Source organism: Desmodus rotundus, chromosome 7 (genome assembly GCF_022682495.2).
Source record: "Desmodus rotundus isolate HL8 chromosome 7, HLdesRot8A.1, whole genome shotgun sequence".
Classification (NCBI taxonomy): Eukaryota; Metazoa; Chordata; class Mammalia; order Chiroptera; family Phyllostomidae; genus Desmodus; species Desmodus rotundus.
Window position 1 is genome coordinate 74,391,944 of NC_071393.1, and position 11,349 is coordinate 74,403,292.

General features: G+C 43.3%; 1 protein-coding gene and 1 pseudogene across 1 annotated transcript; both read left to right on the forward strand.

Moving 5' to 3' along the window:
- The first annotated feature begins 290 nt into the window (after positions 1–290).
- On the forward strand, positions 291–4,114 carry RPUSD2 (RNA pseudouridine synthase domain containing 2). Its single transcript, XM_024567312.3, has 3 exons — positions 291–939; positions 2,207–2,503; positions 3,191–4,114. The coding sequence occupies exons 1-3, from the start codon at positions 307–309 to the stop codon at positions 3,923–3,925; spliced, it is 1,665 nt and encodes a 554-aa protein (XP_024423080.2). The 5' UTR covers positions 291–306; the 3' UTR covers positions 3,926–4,114.
- Positions 4,115–9,201: 5,087 nt separating this feature from the next.
- LOC112311067 (apoptosis inhibitor 5 pseudogene) lies at positions 9,202–10,928 on the forward strand (annotated as a pseudogene).
- Positions 10,929–11,349: the final 421 nt, after the last annotated feature.

Here is an 11,349-nt window from a genome sequence, read left to right on the forward strand (position 1 = left end):
TCAGATTTCTCTTGCACATGGATGTTTCTTTCTCTCTCTCTTCTCCTCTCTCTAAGGTAAGTAAGTAAGTAAGTAAATAAATAAATCTCTTTTCAGGAGCTTTTCCAGACCCAAGGGACTTTGAGTATATCTACATGAAACCAATGCTTTTATTGAGTCTCAGTCTCTCAACTGGCCACTCAACTCATTCAACTCCTTCCCCTCATTCCCTTTCTTCACTGTCCTCACCTCGGCACCGGGCCTCAGGATTGGCTGGTGCTGAGTGACGTCTTCAGATCGCGACCCGGGAGTGGCGCACTCGTGGTTATGTGGCTAGGCGTCCGTGGATGGCTCCCGAGTCGCGTGCAGAAGTGTTTTAACCTGCGGTTCCTCACCTTTGCCAGGAGTTGCAGTGGCCGTAGGGCCCCGATGGCGGAAACGCTCTCGACTGAGACTGAGACTGAGGCAGCGAGCGGGTTGAGGACTCCGGCTCAGCAAAACGGAGACGCGGGTGGTGTCGCGAGGGGTGAGCGGCCCCCAGGGCGCCCGCAGCCAGCGGCCGGGGGAGTGGAGCTGTCCCCAAAGGACGGGCAGCCGGCCACAGGGAGCGAGGAGCAGGCCCCGGCTGCACCGCAGGACCCAGGCAAGCGGAAGAAGCGGCGGGGCGCAGCCGGGGAGCGCGTGGTGCCGCCCCCTAAGAAGCGCCGGACAGGGGTGAGCTTCGGCGATGAGCACTTTGCAGAGACCAGCTACTACTTCGAGGGCGGCCTGCGCAAAGTGCGGCCTTACTACTTTGACTTCCGAACCTACTGCAAAGGCCGTTGGGTGGGCCACAGCTTGCTGCACGTCTTCAGCACCGAGTTCCGAGCCCAGCCCCTGACCTACTACGAGGCCGCCGTCCGAGCCGGGCGCCTGCACCTCAACGAGGAGCCGGTACAGGACCTCAGCATTGTGCTCAAGGTGGAGTCTTGATAGGGCCGGCCGGAAGGGAGCGAGGAAAAGGGCAGGGTTTTTTTCTGAGCTAGCAGGGCATAGGTACTGGAATAAAATCGGAGTAATTCCGAAGCTTTCTCGCTTTCACTTGGAAAAGTCTTTCAGCCCCCTCCTCTCACCCCATCTCCACAAGTAGCCTCAGCGCTTCAAAACTCAGTGCTTCAAAAATAGTGCTTTCTTGTTTCCAAAGGACAGAAGTTGAAATCCTTGCGGCTCCTTTTATGCAGCAGCCTTGTACCGCTGGCACCGACATTGATCACTTTCTATTTTGCGTTGTGGATGTCTGTATAAATAGTATAGGAGAGGCTACCATTTATGTCTCCTTACTACGTGTTGGGCACAGAGTTAAGCATTTTAAGTACTTAATATTTCATTTTATCGACAGCCTTGTGGGGTATGTATTGCCACTGCATTTTACCTGTGAGGAAACTAAGGCAAACCTTGCAGAGGTAAGGCAACGGTGTCACCTCCAAAGCCTGTGTTCTTATAACTACTTAAATTATTTACCATAAACCCTGATAGGACAGAGTGGTGAACTGCCAGGGATAAAGGTGAGCTGCCTAGCCCAGTGCTTTGACCCTTCTTTAAAATTCCTTCCCAGCTATGAAGTACCAGACACCCCTGTCAGTAACACTGGCTCACCAGGTTGTGGGAGGAGACAAGGCGGTTTCAGCATTTGGGGAATGGGTGGCGGTTTGAATCCTCTCCCCCATCCCAATTTTGGAAAGCACAGATCTGGTCTGGCCTTCACATTTTACAGACAAGGAAACAGGCCCAGAGCAAAGAAGTGACTTGCAGTGAGCCTGTGGGAAATCTAGGTCTAGAGCTCAGATCTCTGGACTTAAAGCTTGGTGTTATTTCTTGAAGGTCATGAAAAGTGATGATTTATGGAGATTTTTTCCCTCTATTTTAGACAAATATTTGCCTTTTAAATATAATATTGTGGAGAAACTACAAATAAGCAAAATCAAAAACCAGAATCCCACCACCCAGAGATATTACCATTTATGTTTTGTATATATCCTTTTAGTTATTTTTTCCAGTGCCTGCTTCTGCCTGTGTTGTGTGTCTGCATTTTTACAAAATGAGAATGCACTATCCATACTGCTTTTTCTGTGTAGGGACATATTGTGACCATTATTCTGTGTCAATAAATAACAGGAGGCTGTGTGTGAAGTTGACTGATGACAGGTTGCTGGCCTCCAGGCTGACCGATTGCCTATGTCGTTGGCAGGACAATGACTTCTTGCGGAACACAGTGCACAGGCATGAGCCACCAGTCACAGCAGAGCCTGTCCGCCTGCTGGCTGAGAATGAAGATGTGGTGGTTGTAGACAAACCTTCTTCCATTCCTGTCCACCCCTGTGGCCGCTTCCGACACAACACGGTCATCTTCATTCTGGGCAAGGAGCACCAACTTAAGGAGCTACACCCACTGCATCGGCTTGACCGCCTTACCTCAGGGGTCCTCATGTTTGCCAAGACAGCAGCCGTTTCGGAGAGAATACATGAGCAGGTTCGGGACCGGCAGGTGAGCCTGACTTCTGTCTCATGCAGGTCTCTTCCTGGGCTCACAAATGCTATGGGTCAAAAGGGTATCCCTGAGTGCTAGCAGAAATAGGCCATTATATTTAATCTGGCCAAGTTTCCTACCTTCACGGAGGTCGACACCTAAAGTGCCAAAAACAGGTTATTAATATCTCTTATGTGTCAAGAGATTTTTAGAGATGGCGTACACTGCCTCTCTTGGTACTTTGCTCTTTCGAACTTTTAAAGTGCTGACAGGCAGAGCAAGGTTTTTGAGATTGAGGGGAGAGTCTACCTGGTGGAGAGATTGTGGATGAAATTGGAAGACACTTGGGTAAAATGGTGAAATGATAGTGATTGTGGTCTTGAGACTTGTAATTCTGGATCTGATACATTTATTGAGTGCTTACTGTATACTAGGCTAAGTACCAGATACATTGAGGCTAACTTTCTGAATCCTTATAACAGCCCTTTGAGATAAAAGCTTTTCTAATTTCACTTTTTCTAGGCAAATTAAGTGGATTTAAGGAGGCTAAATAACGGACTCTGAATCACGAAACTGGCAAATGGTGGAGCTGGGGTTTGCATCCTCTTCTGTCTGGCCCTGGTGTATTCCTCACCACTTGCAGAGGGTCAGGGCTTCATGAGTTTAGGCTTTGTGCTGATTTTCTGCCTCTTCCCTCCTGTGTAGCTGGAGAAGGAGTACGTGTGCCGGGTAGAGGGGGAGTTCCCCGCTGAGGAAGTAACCTGCAAGGAACCCATCTTGGTCGTGTCTTACAAGGTAGGGGTGTGCCGTGTGGATACTCGGGGCAAGCCCTGTGAGACAGTGTTTCAGAGACTGAGCTACAACGGCCACTCCAGTGTGGTGCGGTGTCGGCCGTTCACAGGTCGCACCCACCAGATCCGAGTCCACCTCCAATTCCTGGGCCACCCCATCCTAAATGACCCCATCTACAACTCAGTGGCCTGGGGCCCCTCCCGGGGCCGGGGGGGCCACATTCCCAAGACAGATGAGGAATTGCTGCGGGACCTTGTGGCAGAGCACCAAGCCAAACAGAGCCTGGATGTGATGGACCTCTGTGAAGGTGACCTGTCCTCAGCACTCACAGACTCTACAGCTCCCTCCTCGGAGCTGGGCAAGGACCACCTAGAAGGCTTGGTTGCATCTGCCCAGAAGATGGATGGAATACTTGAGGCAGCCCCTCAGGATCTGGACACAAAGGCCCTGGTACCAGGGAATGCAGCTGAAAAAGATGTTGTGAATCAAGAGAGAGACCCCCTCTGTGCAGAGTGCCGACTGGTACGACAGGACCCCTTGCCCCAGGACCTTGTGATGTTTCTGCATGCCCTACGCTATAAAGGGCCAGGATTTGAGTACTCTTCACCCATGCCCACCTGGGCACAGGATGACTGGCAAGAGAACTGAGACCTGTGGCCCATGGAGCAGTTACTTCTTGGGTTGGAAGAGGCCATGGAATAGGAGCTGACCTCATGGAGTGGTACTCAAGCGCTCTATAAGGAGTGAAGTTGGATTCTTAAAGGAACTGCTTATACTTGTTACCTCCTTCAGCTAGAGTTTGGGGACTTTTTGGTTTGTAAATATCTCCCTTTTTCTTATACCTCGTGTCTGGTTTTCCTACTGCTTTTATTTTTAATTGAGGTACATTTACATAACATACAATTAACCATGTTAAGGTATACTGTTCAGTGCCATTTAGCACATTCACAATGTTATGCAACCATTACCTCTTTTCTAGTTCCAAACCTTTTGCATCACCCAGAAGGAAACCCATACCCAATAAACAGTTATTCTCCATTTCCCCTTCATCCCAGTCACTGGTAACCATTAATCTGCTTTTTGTCTCAATGGATTTGCCTGTTCTGGACTTTTCATATAAATGGATCATGTAATAAGAGAACTCTTCGGTGTCTGTCTGTCTTTTGCTTAACATAATGTTTCAAGGTTTATCCAATTTATAGCATACATCAGTACCTGTGTCCTTTTTATGGCTGATTACTATTCCATTGTATGGGTATATTATATTGGCCATGGTTTTGTGTACAAATTTTTGTTTGAATTTGTATTCTCAGTTCTTTATACCAAGGAGTAAAATTGCTGAGTCATGTGGTATTTCTGTGTTTAAATTTTTGAGGAGTCATGAAACTTTTCCACAGCGGCTGAGCCATTTTGAAACTGGAAAAGTCAGCATCCGTGCTGCCTGTCGCTACCACAGTAAGTAGGGACAAGGATGGAAATTTTATGGGCACTTTATTTAGATACGGGCAGTCTTAGAAGATGGCATGTTATGTACCCACAAAAAAGTCTTAACATGTCAGGTCAAGCCCACCTTTTTAGGGGAAGAAGAAAAGGGTAGTTAAGGGATTTGATAAAAGGTTAATCAGATAAGAGTTGCAATCTGGCTGCAACCTTCCTAGTATTTCTTTATCTGTTGATCAACAGTTCATTGTCTGCCACACTGACTTCCCTCCCTGGAACACAATGGCTCAGATACAGAGCTTGCCTGCTCCTCCGGGCACAAGGGTTGAATTGCTTGTCAACCTGGAGTCCTGTAGGTCCTGCATTCCAGTTCCTGGAATGACAGCTTCCACAGGCATTAATCTGTTAAACCTATCAACTATGACTGAAACTAAAATCTTTTAACTATTTGAGTTCCCCTATCAATTTTACATTCCCTTGGACAACACACCATGTTTACAATTTCTCCACATCCTCATCAATACTTATTTTCTGTTACTCTGATTACAGTTAGCTAGTGGGAGTGGAGTGTCATCCCACCGTTTTGATTTGCATCTCCCTATTGGTGAATAGTGTCTAGCATCTTTGCATGTGCTTATTGGCCATTTTTATGTCTTTGGAGAAATGTCTGTTAAGGTCTTTTGACTGTTTTTGAGTTGGGTTGTTTGCCTTGTTGTTGAGTTATAAGACCTCCATATATATTTTGGATATAAGACCATTATCAGATAAATAATTTGCACATATTCCATTTTTGTAGGTTGTCTGTACATTCTGTTGATAGTGTCCTTTTATTCAGGAAAGTTTTAATTTTTTTTATTGTGGTCAAAACACTTAACATGAGATCTGTCCCTTAACAAATTTTTCTGTGCACAGTGCGTATTGTTAACTGTAAACAGCGCTGTACAGCAGATCTTCAGAACTTAATCATCTTGTGTAACTGAAACTTCATACCTGTCGAATAGTAATTCCCCATTTCCCCCTGCTCCCAACCCGTGACATCACCATTCTGCTCTCTGTTTCTATATGCTTGACTTTGTTAGGTACCTGAAAAAAAAAATCTCATTTTCCTTTACTCACTACTTAGAGAATACTCTATACTTCAAACGTGTGGGGGTTTCCCCACACCAAGCAATAATCCTAGACACGTGAGGAGGTGTCCTACAGTTTAGCTCAATTCTGACAATATCTACCTGGAGAGAGGGTCAGATTCCACAAATTAAAGGCTTAGTCCCACACTGCCAGTTTCAAGTTCAGGTTGTCACCTGTGTGCTTCTGACCGACCATAAATCAGAGGTTCCCACAATCCTCTCCTTTGATTTAATGATTTACTGGAATGGCTCACAGAACTCAGGGAAATGGGTTACTTGGCAGATTACTGATTTATTACAAAGGATATTAAAGGATACAAATGAACAGCCAGATAGATACATGGAGTAAGGTCTGGAAGGGTGTTCAGCACAGGTGCCACTGACCCCATAGATCTCAGGATACGCCACCACCTGGGCATGTGAATGCCTTCTTGCTCACCAACCTGGAAATCCTCTGAGCCTAGTTATTTGTATGTCTTTGGAGACACATCTGTTCAAATCCTTTGCCCATTTTTTAATTGGCTTATTTGTGGCGGGTGGGGGTGGGGACAGTTTGCTATAGAATTGAGGAAGTCTCTTATATTTTTTAATATTAACCCCTTAACCGAAAGATGGTTTGCAGATATTTTCTTCCATAAGGTGCGTTTCACTGTGTCAATTGCTTCCTTTTGCTGTCCAGCTTTGTAGCTTGATCTAGTCTCACTTGTCTATTTTTGCTTTTGTTGCCTGTGCCTTTGACAAGTTTAATTTTGATGCAGTCCAACTTTTTCTTTTATTTTTAGTGATTTTGATGTAATTATCTGAGAATCCATTGGCAAATCTAAGGTCATGAAGACTTACCTCTATTTTCTTTTAAAGGTTTTATAGTTCAGCTCTTATATTTAGGTGTTTGATCCATTTTGAGTTGATTTTTGTGTATGGTGTGAGAGAGGGGTCTAACTTCTTTCTGTTACATGTGGATAATATCCATTTTTCCTAGTGATACAGAGATAATCTGATCAGATCACCGCAGGGGGCAGGCAGAGGGCATAGGAGAAGGTTTCCTGAGGCAATGGTAAACAGACTAGGATGGGATTGGCTGAGAAGCTGAATGCCTCCAGAGTGAATGGAATTATGGGCTAGAAAATTTGAAATGAAAGAAGGGCTCTCAGGCTCTCTGGCTCTCACTTCTTCCTCAGGGATGTCTGGATGATTGTGCTGCAGCTGCCTGTGTTTCCCAACGGATGGTATTTTGGACGGGAAGGAACTCTGGATGCAGCCTAGGATCAGGCTGGCCTGGCAGAGGGTGGCAGGGTTATTCTTCTTTGGGTGTCTTAGAGGGGACAAGCTTCGAGGCAAAAGCCTGCCATTCTTCCAAAATAGTGTAGTTTTTGTATCTTATGTTGTTCTAGTTTGTAAACTAATCCTATGGAAATAAGATAATTAAAACTAACGGGAATGCTAGGAGAAAGCAGGTGTTAAAAAGTTTAGTCTTAATTAATAGGTGTAAGTGATTAAAGATATAACTGAAGAATTGAAGAGCTTAGCCTTAATTGATAAGTTTAAATGACTAAGGCATGTGGAAAGCTGTTATTCCAAAATTGTGAAGCTTTTGAATAAAGGCTCCTTTCCTTTATCACCAAACCTTTGCCTCTGGAATTTTGCCTAGAGGTCAGCATGACCCCACTTGCAGCATTTGTTAAAGAGACTGTTCTTTCCCTATTGAATGATCTTTGCACTCTTGTAGAAAATCAATTGACCACAGATGTATAGGTTTATTTCTGGACTCTTGATTCTTTTCCATTGATCTCTATGTCTGTCCTCCACCATTACCACGCTGTTTTGATTTCATTCCTGCAAGAGAGGGTGAGAAGATTTTTTTAATTAAATTTTTTATTGTGGTAAAAAACACGTACCAAATTTACCACTCTGGACTTTAAGTGCACAGTTTAGTAATGTTAAGTATGTTCACACTGTTGTGAAACGATCCCCAGAGTTTTTTCTTCTTGCCTGAGCGAAACTCTGTACCACTCTTCTTCCCCTCCTCCCCCAAGGCCCTGGTAACCGCCGTGCTACTTTCTGTTTCTATGAATGTGATTACTTTAGATACCTCACGTGAGTGGGCTCATACACTTTTATCTTCGTGATTGGCTTATTTCATTTAGCATAATGTCCTCAAGGTACATCCAGGTTGTAATGTGACAGGATTCCTTTCTTTTAAGGCTGAATAAGTACTCCACTGTGTGTGTACCACATTTTGTTATCCCTCATTCACTTATGGACACAGGCTGCGTCTGCCTTTTGGCTGTTGTGAGTAATGCTGCTGTGAACAAGGTTGTGCAGAAACCTCTTAAATATCCCACTTTCAGTTCTTCTGAGTGTACATCCAGAAAGGGATTGCTGGCTTATATAGTAAATTCGACTTGTAATTTTTTGAGGAATCTCCATAGTGTTTTCTATAGCATCTGCATCATTTTACAATCCTATCAACAATGAACAAGGGTTCCAATTTTTCCACATCCTCACCAACACTTACTATTTTCTGCTTCATTTTGTTTTTTTTAACAGTAGCCATCCTAATGGGTGTAAGGTGATATCTCATTGTAGTTCTGATTTGCATTTCCCTGGTAGTTAGTGATATTGAGCATCTTTTCCTTTGCTTCTTGGCCATTTGTATATCACTTAGAGAAATGTCTATTCAAGTCCGTGCATTTTTTAGTAGGGTTGTTTTTGTTAAATTCTGTAAGTGTTCTTTACATGATCTGGATGTTAACCTTACAGATGTATGATCAGCAAATATTTTCTCCCATTCTACAGGTTCTTTTTGTTCTGGTGATTATGTCCTTTGATACACAAAAGTTCTTGAGTTTGATGTCCCATTTTCTTCTAGCAGTGTTTTGTCATTTTCAGTGTACATGTCTTATACCTCCTTGGTTAAATTTTAATCCTAAGTATTTTATTCTTTTGGATGCTATTTTGAATGCAATTGTTTTCTTAATTTTGTTTGGATCGTTCTTTGCTAGTGTGTAGAATTACAACTGATTTTTGTGTTGATTTTGTGTCCTGCAACTTTGCTAACTTATTAGCTTAATAGTGTGTGTGTATATGGATTCTTAAAGCATCTGTATTTTTTTCCTGTCATCTGCAGATAGAGATAATTTTACTTCTTCCCCTCTAAAGCTTTTGTGTTCTCTCTTCTTTTCATTTGAAGCTTGTTCATGTTTTCAAAAACTGCAACAATTTGATCAGTTATTAACTACATCAGAACAACTAACAATTACCTAGTAAAGTGACTGGCAGTGGCAGCTGGAAGCATAATAGTGTGGCTTGGGGCTTTGGAAACTTCAGAAGCAAAGGGAGGCACCAGCGAGGACTACAATGACAACACGAGTGGGCCTGTCGATCACCATTCTGACTGTGGAGGAGGTTTTCTGCAATTATGGCATCCTAGCCAATGCACCGAGCTAGTGGGCCAACATACAGATGGCTGATCAAGTGATACTGGATGGTGTGAGAGGTGGTGCCAAGGCAAAAAAGATTAGTAGCTCAGTTTATATCAAAATTCTTTAAACATTTTCCAGAATTGGCTGCTTCTGTTATCAATGCACAGCTAGTTGTTTGTGAGGATCAAGATGTAGCAATTCACTAGCAAGCAATTAAAGAGTTTCCTCATTTTCCCACTGGGGAAAGCTTTTGCCCAGTGGCGGATACTCTAACCCAACTTTTGCAAGCAGATGACTGCAGAATTTAACTTAACGAACAATGCCCTCTTAGCTTTATTTAAGATGGATGCAAAAGGGACTTTAGGTGGCTTATTCATCCAAATCCTTCAAGGAGAGGACACTGTTAGAGAATGAGTAATCATAATCCTTTCCACAAAACTTAAGACTTTACCAGATGATGTCTTTTTTTTTTTTGAGACTAATACTTAAATTTATTTATAAATCTCACATGCCTTCTTTGTTTAAGCAGTATGGAAGACTTTGTTTTGTTTTGTTTTGTTTTATTGTTGTTCAAGTACATTTGTCTCCATTTTCACCCCACCATGACTGCCCCCTGCTCCCCGCCGCCACACACCAGATGAAGTCTTAACAAAGGAAGTAAAGGAACTTACACTAATTGAATCCAAACAGGTCCTAGAAGATGTGACTGGGGAAGAATTTGTCCTGTTCATGAACATACTATCCTGGGTTAAAACTCTTTTAGACAGTGAAAGGAAGACAGCAACTTGTAGAGTTGGTAGCTAACCAGGCTGACCTGGAGCAAACGTTCAACCCATCAGATCCCGAATACGTGGCCAGGCTCTTAAAGTGCAGGCAGTGCCCCTCTTCTCTAAAAGTGTGCATTCTGCAAAGTCTGGTTTATTTCTGTGAGCAGGTTCACCATAACCTCAGCTCTTTGACTATTTCAGTGGGAAGTCCCGATATATATTTGGAGGTATTGAAACTGCTGGTGGAGATGAGTTCATTTTTTGGTGACATGGAAAAGCTGGAAAGAACTTGAAAGGAATCAAAATAAATTATTGGAGTAAATGCCTCTCCCTTCAGAAGAAGCAGAAAATGGGGAGAATCCTGGTAACGAAGAACCCAAGCTGCAATTCAGTTATGTGGAATGTTCGTTGTACAGCTTCTACCAGTTGGGCTGAAAACTACCAGATTTCTTAACAGTCAAACTGAATGGAGAAGAGCTCAAAGATTTTAAAATTAGGCTACAGTACTTTGCACGAGGTCTGAAGTTTTATATCAGACAACTTCACTTGGCTCTCCAGGGTAAAACAGGCAAGGCCTTCTAAACAGAAGAGAACAAGATTAAAGTTATTGCATTAAAAATAACAAATAAGGCCAATGTTTTAATCGAGGATCCCTTCCACATTCCTCCTTCTGTAAGAGCACAGTAACATTATCCTGGAAATACACAGAAGGTTGAAATCAGTCAAAAGAGAGCTAATGAAGATACAACTCTGGTTTACCACCAAGAAATTTCCAGCAGGACCAAAAAGGGATGTCGGGCAGATTTACAATCCTCCTAGAGGGAAATATAGCAGCAGTTAGGGCAACTTTAATTATAAGCAGAAAGGAGCCTTCAGGGGACATGGGGGTGGCTGAGGTTGGGGATCATGAGGAAATTACAGTCGCATAGTTGGGGACGACTCTACTGAACAAAACATCATATTCTTCAGCATTGTCACGTACTTAGTATACTTACATTCTACTACTCACTGGATTGCTGGGGATGTCCCTTTGAAAGAACTGCTGCCTTTAGCTAAAAATGTAATGTTCTTTATACCTTGTTTGTATGATCTACTTTTGTAACAGACCGGGGTTGTAGGTCCAAGGTAAAAGCACAGTGATATTCTTGGATGCTTTGTGTGCAATCTTGATTTGTTTTTGCAATGTCATTATTCAGGCTTCATATTGTGAATCTTTCACTTTTAAGCACCTTCATGATTTGTTACTGAGAACTATTCAAGTCTAAAATGTAATGAAATTCAGTCCAGTTCTGATAACTGGTAAAGACCATCAGTTT

What these genes read in the sequence shown, in the direction of transcription:
- RPUSD2 (XM_024567312.3), top strand. Translation starts at nt 307, where the DNA reads ATGTGGCTAGGCGTCCGTGGATGGCTCCCGAGTCGCGTGCAGAAGTGT. An exon ending in ACCTCAGCATTGTGCTCAAG is followed by an intron (nt 940 to 2,206) that starts GTGGAGTCTTGA and finishes TGTCGTTGGCAG; the next exon opens with GACAATGACTTCTTGCGGAA. An exon ending in AGCAGGTTCGGGACCGGCAG is followed by an intron (nt 2,504 to 3,190) that starts GTGAGCCTGACT and finishes CCTCCTGTGTAG; the next exon opens with CTGGAGAAGGAGTACGTGTG.